We start from the raw sequence: 12,999 nt of genomic DNA on the forward strand, positions 1-12,999 counted from the left end.
AGCATCCTGGAGCACTTCTGTTGTCTTTTGTACATGTTTTGGAGTTTTTACGTGTTTTGACTCTAGGGTACCGTAAATATACTTTTATTTATTCACTCCACATAAAATGTAATAAAGAAATCATATAATACAAAAACCAACTATTCACATTTCAGCTTTTAAATATTTAAATTTTCAGCTTTTTCCTTTTACAAATTTAAAGTGAAACAACACAAAACACTGCAAACCACAACACAATTAAATAGAAATTACAATATGAAAACAAAAAGAAGATGCACATTCTCTGTCATATGGGCCTGCATGAATAAACTTTCTGAATCCTTTATCATCTGCAACTGAAAATAATTGTGGATGATTACTATACCTTTATAATGTGACGTTGTTGTCCCTGGCTCTCTTTCTCTCTCTCTCCCTCCTGCTCTGTTCCTGTGCTACTGCCAGTGTAACTACTGCCCCTCCCCCCTTTTCCCAGCGCAAAGCACAGGGCTTGCCTATGGAGTGAAGCGGAAAAAAAGTCCGAGAGAGAGGGTGAGAGAAAGAAAAAGCACTCCCAATAAGGAGCCGGCTCGCGCCGTTCACGTCAAAGATCCGGCTCTAAGAGCCATTTCGTTCGCGACCGACACATCACTATTCCTCACCCATACAAATCATTGAATTCAGATGTTCTAATCACTTACATGGCCACAGGTGCATAAAATCAAGCACCTAGGCATGTAGACTGCTTCTACAAACATCTTTGAAAGAATGGATCGCTCTCAGGAGCTCAGTGAATTCATGAGTTGTTTCGTGATAAGATGCCACCAGCAACATAAGTCCAGTCGTAAAACTTCTTTGCTACAAAACATTTCAGTCAATTGTTAGTGGTATTATAGCAAAGTGGAAGCAACTGCGAACAACAGCAACTCAGCCATGATGTGATAGGTTCGTTAAAATCACAGAGCGGGATGCTAAGGTGCTGGCCAATTTTCTTACACCAAATCATAACAGACCTCCAAACTTCATATGGCCTTCAAATTAGTTATAGAACAGTGCACTGAAAACTTCATGGAATGGGTTTCCATGGCCATGAAGCTGCATCTAACTCTTACCCAATGCAATGCAAAGCATCGGCTGCATGGCATGAAGCATGGCGACACCGTACTCTAGAGCAGTGTAGTGATGGATCACGCTTCCTTGTCTGGTTATCCAATGGATGAGTCTGGGTGTGGTAGTTGTTAGGTTTAATGTATGTGTTGTAGGTTTCCATTTAAAAAGCTAGAATGCTTCTGTTTGCTCTCTATGTAACCCACGCATATGAGTACGTGGATTATTATACCTTTCTAATGTGACGTTGTTGTCCCTGGCTCTCTTTCTCTCTCTCCCTCCCGCTCTGTTCCTGTGCTACTGCGAGTTTAACTACCGCCCCTCCTCCCTCTTCCCAGCGCAAAGCACAAGGCTCGCATGCAGAGTGAAGCGGAAAAAAAGTGCGAGAGGGAGGGTGAGAGAAAGAAAGAAAAAAAAACAACAACCCACGGCTCGCGATGAGGAGCTGGCTTGCGTCGTTCACGTCAAAGGTCCCGCTCTAAGAGCCATTCCGTTCGCGACCAACACATCACTACATCTTTCGCCATCTTACAATGCTGTGATTGCAGCCATTCTCCAACTCTCTGTGAATGGTACTCATGGCCATTGATCAGTGGTCTTTGATCAATGGTCATGAGAATTTGCATAATGATGAAGGAACTGACTTCCCAGCCCATTGTTCCTTCAGTGGTGCTAGTTTCAGTCATAATGCAAATGCACTGTTTACAAGGTTGGATGAAACCTGCAGTCAGCTGAGACTGAAGAAGTCACTTGGATGAGTGACGAAACGTTTCTCCCACTGAAAACGCTACGTTCAGATGAACAGAATCAACTTTTGGAGATTTACTTACCTGGATGATTGAGCATGCATCAAATAATAAATTGTGTTTAATGATGACTTAAATGTGATATATATGCAAAAAAAAAAAAAAAAAGAGAAGAAAGAAGACAAAAACTATCAAATCAGAAATGGGACAGAAGCTTTTACATCACATGGGACAACACAGTGAAGAGCAACTACCTGAACTGTGCTCCCATCGAGGTCGATTATTTTGTTAATAGTATTACATGTCATTGCGTATGACTCTGAATACTGTGACACCTCTTAAAAAAATCAAAAGTACTTGACTCTCTAGTATAACTCTCAAACATGCCCCTTAAAGCAGATGAACTATAAGCTAGAGAGGAAAGGGTGTCTCACTAATTTAGAAAATCTTCATTTAACCTGGAAAATGAGTTTGTTACTCCACAAGAAAAAAAGCTGCAGTAATTAAACCATTGCTTAAAAACCATCTAAGCTAATTATAGGTCAACATATAGACTCTAAAACAGCTAACTCATTATCTGCAGAAAAGTGGTTAATTTGCAGTTTCAGTAAGGTTTCAGTACTCATCACAGTACAGAGACAGCGTTAGTGAAAGTTACAAATGATCTGTTTATGGCCTCTATGAACTCATCTCTGTGCTTCACCTGACCTCAGTGCAGTGTTCTATACTGCTGACCATAATATTTTATTACAAAGATTAGAGCATACACTAGGAATTAAAGGTACTGAGCTGCAGTGGTTTGAATCACATCTATCCTAATAGACTCCAATTTGTTCATGTAAATGGTGAGTCCTCCTCACAGACTGAAGTTAATTATTTAACAAATTTAACATTCTGCTCCTCACATACAAGGTCTTAAAACAATCAGGCCCTTAACCTTGTACCATACCATCCTATTAGAGCACTTTACTATACAGTATAAAGCACCTTGAGATGACTGTTGTTGTGATTTAGCACCAGAGATGGGCAGTAATGCGTTACTGTAATCTGATTACTTTTTTCAAGTAACGCGTAAAGTAAGGGATTACTATTGCAAAAACGGTAATTAGATTACCGTTACTTTCCCGTAGGAACGCTGCGTTACTGCGTTACTAAAACCGTGATTTTTTTGCGAGAATGTCTCATGACAGTGACGTAAGCGAGTGCGACGTTGGTGACAACAGCTGTGTGCAGATCAACAATGGATCACATATCGATTGTGGGAGAGAGTATGAGCGTGCAGCGTTTAAAGCGCGGAAGTACTGACCTTACTTTGAGTTTGATTCCATAAAAAGTGACAAAAAATATTAGCGTCTGCTGTGCGTGGGAAGAAAACTTCTTTTTACAGCGAAAAAAACCCCTAAACAAGAACAAAGTGCGCAACGACGTAATGGGAAATTCACAGAGAAACTTGCGGATTCTTCAACTGACCGCTGCGCACACCTGCACCAGGGCAAACCACTCTGCACACATACATAAAAAAAGACATCCTCATTATTATGAGTGAATAGTGTTATCATGTAAGGTTACTCTGAATTTCCTCTAATAGTTTTATCTAATCTAATTGAATCTCTCTACTCTAACCTTAAATACCAACAATAATATTTCACAGCCCAAAGGCTTCATTATAGTCATTAGATTTCTAAACAAGGCTACAATACAGTCAACTCACAATAACTTACATGACATGAAAGAGGTTGTATAGGAATTTTGGTGTTGTAGTTTACCTGCACTATAAAGCCTAGCTTTCTGCCATGAACCTGGCTGCAGATGAAAATGAAACTTGTCTTTTCGATTCTAGAACTTTGCAACTGGTCTCATAGAAACTGCTAATTTGTCCTTTTTTCAGTTTATTGACTTTGTTGAATTTTTTGGTCTCAGTTGAATTTGCTTGTGTTGTTGTACATGTAGTGTTTTGTCAGTGACACCACTTTTGTAATTTTGCTCCGTACCCTGTGTCCAATTATTATGTGATTAAAATACATGCTTTCAATAGGTATTTTCAAAAGTACTGCATGAACTGTTTAGATATTACAGCTGTATTTACATATTGTTCCCATTTTTAAAGGTTCAACAGTCACTGCACAACATATTGTTCAATGTAAGGATTGTTATTGATGCTTGGATGAAAATCTATTTCACTTATTGTTTGGCTGAAGTCTACAACCCTGTGCCATCACAAATGCAGTATCTCCTCCATTGAGACACTGCCAGGCCTTTGCAGTCTGCCATAGTGTCAAGTACTACCCAGTGGGGTCCAAACCCTTTTCTAGGTCTCCGCAAAATAAACTGGACAAGCTGAGAGCCAGGATTACAACACAATGAGAAATAAGAGAGCTCTAATTTTCACTGAGACCTGGCTTTCAGAAAAAGTTCCAAGACTGCCGTTCAGATACAAATTCACTCCGTAACTTAAGTACATGCCACACAGAAACAACTATTGTCACGGCTGTGGCAGCAGTCGTGTGGTGTAGTGAAGGAAGGACCCAAACTGCTGGCACTGGCTGTGATGCGAGTAAGCTTTATTGCAGAAGGTGAACACAACAAAAGCAAGGGCAAAACTAAAACATAACCTAAACTGGGAACAGCTAAAGAACAAACCTAAAATCATACAAACACGGGATGAAGAGCAGAAATGGCACAGAGGATGTTGGGCAGAGAGACACAGAAATTACACTAGGCTACACAGACGACTTGGCTGAGGTGTCCTGTGGGAGCAACACCAGAGCTGGTGATACCACAAAGTAAACAAACTGATCAGGAAGACTTTATTGTTGGCTGCAAACTGGAAACCTTTGGAGATGTTTCCAAAGGTTCTGGCTCTGTTTCCTCAAGGACAGATTCTTTTAGATCATGTTCAATAGTTTTTTACAATATATTTATCATATCTTCATCATATATATATCGTACATATATCATATATATATGTTATATATCATATAACACTTTTGTTATCGTGACGAAAGAATTTCCCAAATATTTGATAAATGAATTATTTTCTATCTCATCTTAAAGTCCTGGCAGAGTATCTCAACGGGGGAGATACGCATTTATGATAGCACAGGGTTGTAGACTTCAGTCAAACAATGAATGAAAAAGATTTTCATCCAAGAATCGTGGCTCAGGGGGTTGGGAAGCGTATCTGTAACCGGAAGGTCGCCGGTTCGATCCCTGGGCTTTCTGTCCTGGTCGTTGTGTCCTTGGGCAAGACACTTTACTCTACTGGTGTTGGCCAGAGGGGCCGATGGCGCAATATGGCAGCCTCGCCTCTGTCAGTCTGTCCCAGGGCAGCTGTGGCTACAACTGTAGCTGCCTCCACCAGTGTATGAATGCGAGAGTGAATGAATAGTGGCATTGTAAAGTGCTTTGGGTGCCTTGAAAAGCGCTATATAAATCCATTATTATTATTAAAAACCTTTAAAATGGGAACAATGTGTAAATAACTGTAATTCCTAAACAGTTCATGCTGTACTTTTGAAAATACCCTTAAGCCACTGTGGGCATGTAGCTCTTGTAGCCTTTTGAAAAAGGCTACATCAAGGCTAACAAGGCTTTATCTATCCATGATGCCAGATGACTCACAACAATTAGTTTTACTGTAGGTACATGTTAAAGACATAATGATAGGTTTGTAGCTTGAACCTATTCGCTGGAACGTTGAAGGCAATATAATTACACATCAAAAGAGGGTAGTCTCACCCTAGATAACACGGTGAGGAAGTCCAGCAGTTAAAGCACTTAGACTAGAACAGACGTAGCTACGTTAATCCTACCATAAAACAATAAGACAAGGTACGACCTCTCTCGTGCTCCCAGAGTGCTTTCTAACACACACAAAGTTTGCAGACTATCACTACACAATTGATTATACACCTCTAAGCATATATGGTTAAATATTTCTAAGCATAAATGACAATCAACAATACAAAACCTAACACATAAATTCTAAATTCAGATAAAAATTAGGTTATTGTACTTGGTACTAAACATTTTAAAAACATGGTATCTAACTAGATTTTTACTCTGGATGGCATTACGGTCTTTTTTGACCAGCATATGTCCTTCAATGTACACAACAAATATGCATATCTCTAAAATTAGAAACATTTTCTTCAGAGCCATAATGAAAAACTAGTTTATGCATTTATTACTTCTAGGCTGGACTGTTGAACAGTAGCTGATTTAATTAGAGTACTTTAATTTCACATGAATTCGGTGATGAGGTTTGATTTTAAGTAGTGCAACTACATGCAAAATTAAGAACCCCACAGTACCATTAACACTGCTTAGTACTGCAGATTTAACTTTGTGGAAGCAGATGATAATCTTATGCCTACTGCATGCCTGTCACCAGCTATAATTGTTGTTTTTCTTACTCTCTCTTTTTTTTTTTTTTCAAAATTGCTTGGGTAAAATAACCAACTGTAACTTTGCAGTATTTTCTTAAAAAATGAAAAAAAAAGATACACTCACCAGTGTGCTGCTGGGAGGGCTTTGTAGGGAACACTAGTGGAGGAAGAGGATTGACATGCATACTGGCAGTGATACTGATGCACCTACATTGCCTGTTGCTCCAGGTTTGACCAAGAGGACACGTCCTGTTGGCTAATGGACACCTTCAATAGACGGAGACAAAAAAGATTGATAGTACTTAGTTAATCCACATGTTCTGACATTTTGTTTCCTTTTTTCTGTGTTAGGCAATATAGATGTGCTCACTGGTTCACTCAGAATGCAGCAAAATGCAGCATCAAAAGAAAAGCCCATCACACAAACCATTGTGCAAGGTCTTTCTGCACCTTTGTGCTAGCAATATGCAAGAAAATCCTGAATTTAATTTTCTTGAATATATTAAATGACTTAATTCAACCTTATGTATTTTATATGATCATCAGTGATGAGCAGTCCTAAAACATTTTTAATGAGAGTGCCTTTGTTTATTTGTTCTCCCAAGTCTGGGTAATTGGTCAAGAGGAAAATAATAATTTGGACACGCATTATGTGTATATATGGACAGAGAAGAGACAGATTATGATGGAAACGTCATGGATTTAATTATTATAACAAATACATTCCTCCTAATAGATGGTTTATGCTTTTTCAGTGCTGGGGAAAAGTATTTGTATATTTATCACTCTAATAAATGTGTAAGATCACCAAAAACATCTTACTATTAGATTGAGATAACCCAAGTAAATATGAAATACAGTTTGTAAATGATGAAATACACCTTGACTTGGTCCCTAATGCTCAATGTAGCTCCTCTGTCGTAATTCCACCCCCTTCTCACTTCCTCTCTGTTTTTCAACTTCTGTCTTTAATTGATATGCTGATCTCATCCACAAATCAAAGCCTTCTACCTGCCAGTTTGATCCTATCCCCACTGTCCTTGTCAAAGCCTGTTTACCCTCTCTCCTTCCCCTCATATCTGCTATTATTCACTCTTCACTCACCACTGGAACTGTTCCTGCTTCTTTCAAAGTTGCTGCCATTACCCCAATCCTGAAAAAAACAGGTCTAGATCCCAACAACTTTAACAATTTTTGTCCTATCTCCAATCTACCATTCCTCTCAAAATTCTTGAAAAAATAGTTGCTTCACAAGTCCATCTACACCTAACTGATAATAACCTTTACAAACAGTTCCAGTCTGGTTTCCGTCCTCTGCATAGCACCGAAACTGCTCTTATAAAAATAACAAATGATCTTCTTATGGCAGCTGATTCTGGTCTCCTCTCCATCCTTATTCTCCTTGATCTGAGTGCAGCCTTTGACACCATCTCTCATCCCATTCTTCTTAGCAGATTAGCTTCTATTGGTCTCTGTCATACTTCATTAGCCTGCTTTAAATCATACTTGTCTGACCGCACTCAGTTCATTCAATTAAAATCCTTCACTTCTCAGCCTTCTCCTCTATTTACTAGGGTGCCCCAGGGATCTGTCCTCGGGCCCCTCCTTTTCATCCTTTACCTTCTTCCACTCGGACACATTTTTCATAAGTATAACATTCAGTTCCACTGCTATGCCGATGACACCCAGATTTACCTCTCTAAGTTTCGCATCCATTTTAAAATAATCCTTTATACATTTAAGGCTATTCATTCTCTCTCTCCACCATACCTCTCTGATTTAGTACAGATGAACTTCACATCTGTGAAGTTCATCTGTACTAAAGAAGAGAAGATGAAGATGTGAGGCACCGGCCTCACATCTTCATCTTCTCTTTCTCTATCTGTTCCTTCCGCTCATCTGATTACAATGGGGAGCAGGGCTTTTAGTTGCTCTGCCCCTCGACTTTGGAATTCCTTACCCCCTGACCTCAGAAATATTAGTTCATTCCCTCTTTTTAAGTCCACCCTCAAAACTCATCTGTTTTAAATTGCTTATGTTTAAACCTCTGTATGCTCTTAACTTTTATCTGTTATTCTTATTATTGTGTATATTTCCAGTTTTTGTGTTTTTATTTGTTGTACAGTGTCCTTGGGTGCTTTGAAAGGTGCTATTTTTAAATAAAATGTATTATTATTATTATTATTATTATTATTATTATTATTATTGTTGTTGTTGTTGTTGTTGTTGTTGTTGTTGTTGTTGTTGTTGTTGTTGTTGTTGTTGTTGTTGTTGTTGTTGTCGTCGTTGTTGTGTGGATGCTTTAAGGCATCCACACTATTGAGTTCCTGTTTCTCTTTATTCTTTATCCTTTATTGTTCAAGTTGCTGCTTTCTTTGCCGCTTAACTACTCCCTCAGTTTTCAGCCGTTTTTCACCGTTCAAACTCTCAACTGTTCTGCTCTTTCTGCTAATGCTTGCTATGACTTTTGGTACTTATTACTATTATACTTTTTTAACTTTTTAACTTCCAAAATTCTGCTAAAACTTGCTTGATTTTGAAACTTAACTACATCCTCATACTTTCACGTAGAAACGCCATTCAAACTTTAAAACGTTCTCAAATTATTGGGCTATCCATGTACGATTCAGCTTTTTCATATCTGTTACCGTTTTAATTTAATGCCTCTTCAAGTTTTCAGTTGCAGCTTTGTGATTTTTCAGAAAATACATGCGTCGTTATGGTTGCTATGCAATTAACTTAGAGTGGACACTTGAGCTTTTTGAATTTTCTCTTCATGTCCGAACAACTTCTTGCTACTCGCTCAATTTCTACTCAAACCCCACAAATTATACATCAAAACGTAGGTATTTTTGCTGGCTTTCAGAAAATGTCACTATCATTGTTGTGGGAGTTACAGGTTTTTGCAAATCTCCTCAGAGCAACACAAAGTCTGAATACTCGCCATAGACGGTCAATGGAGAGCTTGTTCAAAATCAGCGCTGGAATTCTCTAATGAGACGCATTTTCAAATCGTCATATCTCCTTAACGAAGCAAAGTTAAGACATGAAGCTTGTCTTGTGCCAATATATCTTCAGACACTCCTGAAGACACTCACAATTCAAGAATTTTTCATTAACCTTTTATCATTTGGCCATGAACTCTCTCTGTGCCTGTGTGTGTGTAAAGGGCTGCACCAGGTGCAGCTGTTTAGGGGGGTAACAGGCAGCCTCTCTGATCAGTGGATTCAAATTGAGCAGCTCCAGGCTGTTTGACTGACCTGGAAACGTAGGTTGTGTCCAAATTCATGGGCTGCATCCTCCTGAGGACCCGGCCTTCGCGGTCTATGTGGGCCGGGTCCTCAGAAGGTCGGGTAGGCCGGAAGTAAATGGCTGGCGAAATTGGACGGTCTAGCCTTCTGATTAGCGTCACCGCTGTCTCGGCGGAGTTTAATAAACTCGGTCGTCTGCTCCTTGCTATCTAAAATATAACAGGACACTGGCGTAAATTCTCGACCGTCTCATACTTCTGTTTAATCAGTTTTCTGTTTGACGTTTAGTCAGCTGTGTAAAAACCAAGGAGGAACCCACCTAAAGTTTTATTTTATCTAATCTAATCTAATAACTTTAATCGCAGCCAAACCGATTTACTCACAAACAAACAAAACACTGAAAAAAGCCCAACAATAACATTTTTAGGTTGTCTAAGTGACTTATATATTACGTTTAACCCGAGTAGCGAAAGTCTGCAGTGATCTGAAAATGATGTGCTGGGAGTTGTGCCGTTCTCGGCGGCTTCAGTGACTCTCGGGCTCCCGGCTAGCTATCGAGCTGGTGGGTAGCAGACATCTCCGAAAACGTCGAAGCACTTTTGCTAATATGCAATATCTTGATAAACCGAGCAGATATTTGATGTTTACACAGCTACTTTCTACCCTGAAAATATGTTAAAAGTTTATTTTGTGACCCAGAAATAGTAGTATGAGTAATTTTAAAACTTAGTAGTGACCACCATTGTTGGAAACTGGAGTTTGGCTCGGCCGCGCTATGAATTCTGGGATATGGTGGGCCACAAAGGACACACCCGACCATCCTTCAAATTCGGGGAAAAGGAAGACGCATTTGTCGGCTGCATTCGGAGGAGTCTACGAATTTGGACAGCCTTTGGCGCGTCGCTGTGACGTTGGTTTACAAATGCGGCCTCAGGAGGATGCAGCCCATGAATTTGGACACGACATTAGAAGAAACACTATTAACAACCCCTATTCACATCCTCTCTATCTCTCTGTGTTTGCGTGTGTGTGTGTGAGTATGAGAGTGAGAGAGAGAGAGACCGTTTTTAGGCCGCATCTCATTAGTGGATTCAAATTAAATATATTCAGACTGGTTGACTGGCATAGATCCTGTATGTGTGTGTGTCTCTCTGTACATGTATTTCCATATGTGCCCATAGCTCTAATTTTGCGTATCTGCTGGCTGTTTTTCTAAAGTTTGTGAAAATTTGTTTTAGTTAAACAATAAGTAGTTTTGAGGAAAATCCACCTTGTTAAGCTGGTAATATTTGTTTTCCAATATTTCTATTTAAGTTATTAATATTCTGCTAACTCATAGTATTTCTGCTATCACATAGTATTTCGGGTATTTTTTAGTATTTATGGTAAATCATAGTGTTTTTTCTAAATCATAGTATTTCTGCTAAATATAGTATTTCTAATAAATATAGTATTTCTGCCAAATCATAGTATTTCTGCCAAATTATAGTTTTTCTGTTAAAATATCATGTCTTTCTTAAGTCACAATATTTTTGCTAAGATGTTATGTTTGGGGGTTTTTTTGGGGGGTTTTTTTTTGGTTTTTTTCTTGCCTGTCCCGTTTGGCTCTTTTGCCATCAGAATTATTGTCTAAAGGCAAAGAAAGATGCCCAACAGATTTACTTTACCAAATTGACCATCCCAGCCTTACTGTAATTGTCCATTTGATTCACCTTTTATTGTTTATTTTATTTTCACTTACTGAATACGGGACAGACTTGACTGGGGGAAAGAAGGGGAGAAAGAAAGAGGGAAAGAGAAACAGCTGAGAAGAGGGACGGGGGAGAAGGGCAAAAGAACTAAGATGTTATGTTAATGCTCCATGTCAGAAATATTTTGCAGAAAGCCCATCTCGCTGTCTATGTTAGGAAGGGGTGCAGCTGTATTGACAGGAACAACTACACAGCCTGACAAAGCAGACAGAAGCAGCATCTCTGATTGGTGGATTCAAATTGGGCAGATCCAAGCTGTCATAGATACAGTTGAAAATATAAAGCTGAAAAAAGCTGATGTCAGTATTTGAAAAAGGTTTTGAACTTGTAATAACTTCACAGAAGCACTGTGTTTGTGTGTGTGTGTCAAAGTCAAAGTCAACTTTATTGTCAATTCTGCCACATGTACAGGACATACAGAGAATAGAAACTTCGTTACTCTCAATCCCTAGATAAAATAGAAAATGAACATTTAAATATAAGAGTGATTAAAAATGCAAGTAAAATATTTTAAAGTAAAAAAAATTAAATAATATAATACAATTTTACATATAACAAGAAAGCTATACAATATACAATATAAGGGTAAATGACATTGAGTGCAAACCAGGCAGAGTAGTGCAAATAGGCAAATAGTGCAAATGGAGATTTGGTAATGTACGGTATGAGATAGTGTAACACAAAGTTAATGTGTGTGTGTGTGTGTGTGTGTGTGTGTGTGTGTGTGTGTGTGTGTGTGTGTGTGTGTGTGAGTGAGTGAGAGAGAGAGAGAGAGAGAGAGAGAGAGAGAGAGAGAGAGAGAGACCCTTTCTTGGCAAAATCTCATTGTAGGATTCAAATTGAATATATTCAGACTGGGTGACTGGCAGAGATCCTGTGTGTGTGTGTGTGTGTGTGTGTGTGTGTCTCTGTGCACTTGCTTTTCCATATGTGTCCATATTTGTAATTGTGTGTATTTGTTGGCTGTTCTTTCTTGTTTTTGTTTTTTTTTTTAATTTCTGCTCATTTGTCACAGGTGAACAACAATTAGTTTTGAGGGAACTTAACCATGTTCAGCTTTTTTCAGCTGGTCATTTTGCTTTTCCAGTATTTCCAAGTGAGTTATTACTTTCTGCTAAATGTTCCTGCTAAGTTACAATATTTACAATATAACTTCTGCTCTTTTATTGAATATCTGCCAAGAATCATGTTTCTTTTAAGTTATTGCAGTTCTGCTAAGTAATTACATTTTTTGCAAAGTTCTTATGCTTCTGCAAAGTTTTTACACTTTTTGCAACTTTTCAGCTTTTTCAGCTAGTTTTAGCAAACAGCTTCAGCTTTACAGCATCTACACAGCATTTTCACAGGAAATGCCAATTTTTCTATTTTTTATTTCAATATTCTACACAGAATACTCCATAATGACAATGTGGAAAAAGCTTGCTTGAATTTCTTTCAAAGTTATTACAAATAAAAACAAAATATATCATAAATATTAGGGATAGTTGAGTTGGGACATGTGCAAAACAGTGGCATTACTGTACAGTATGTAGTGCATAATGTTGAAGTTCCAGTAGTGAAGGTGAGGTGTCTATGACGTGTTCAGCAGTCTGATGGCCTGGTGGAAGAAGCTGTCTCTCAGTCTGCTGGTTCGGGACCGGATGCTGCAGAACCTGCTTCCCGAGGGAAGTAGTCTGAACAGTTTATGGCTGGGGTGACTGGAGTCCTTGATGATCCTCCCCGCTTTCCTCAGGCAGCGCTTCCTGTAGATGTCTTGGAGGGAGGGAAGCTCACCTCCAAT

General features: G+C 38.8%; 1 protein-coding gene across 1 annotated transcript in view; it reads right to left on the bottom strand.

Moving 5' to 3' along the window:
• Nucleotides 1-12,999, bottom strand: part of vegfc (vascular endothelial growth factor c) — a 105,339-nt gene that overhangs the window by 19,634 nt on the left and 72,706 nt on the right. Inside the window, exon 5 of the mRNA XM_085356705.1 lies at nt 6,342-6,484. Within this exon, the coding sequence (XP_085212831.1) occupies nt 6,342-6,484 (143 nt within the window). The remainder of the gene's footprint in view (nt 1-6,341; nt 6,485-12,999) is intronic.

Source organism: Diplotaxodon limnothrissa, linkage group LG6 (genome assembly GCF_057381915.1).
Source record: "Diplotaxodon limnothrissa isolate DT_005_m linkage group LG6, D_limnothrissa_male_GT1.1, whole genome shotgun sequence".
Classification (NCBI taxonomy): Eukaryota; Metazoa; Chordata; class Actinopteri; order Cichliformes; family Cichlidae; genus Diplotaxodon; species Diplotaxodon limnothrissa.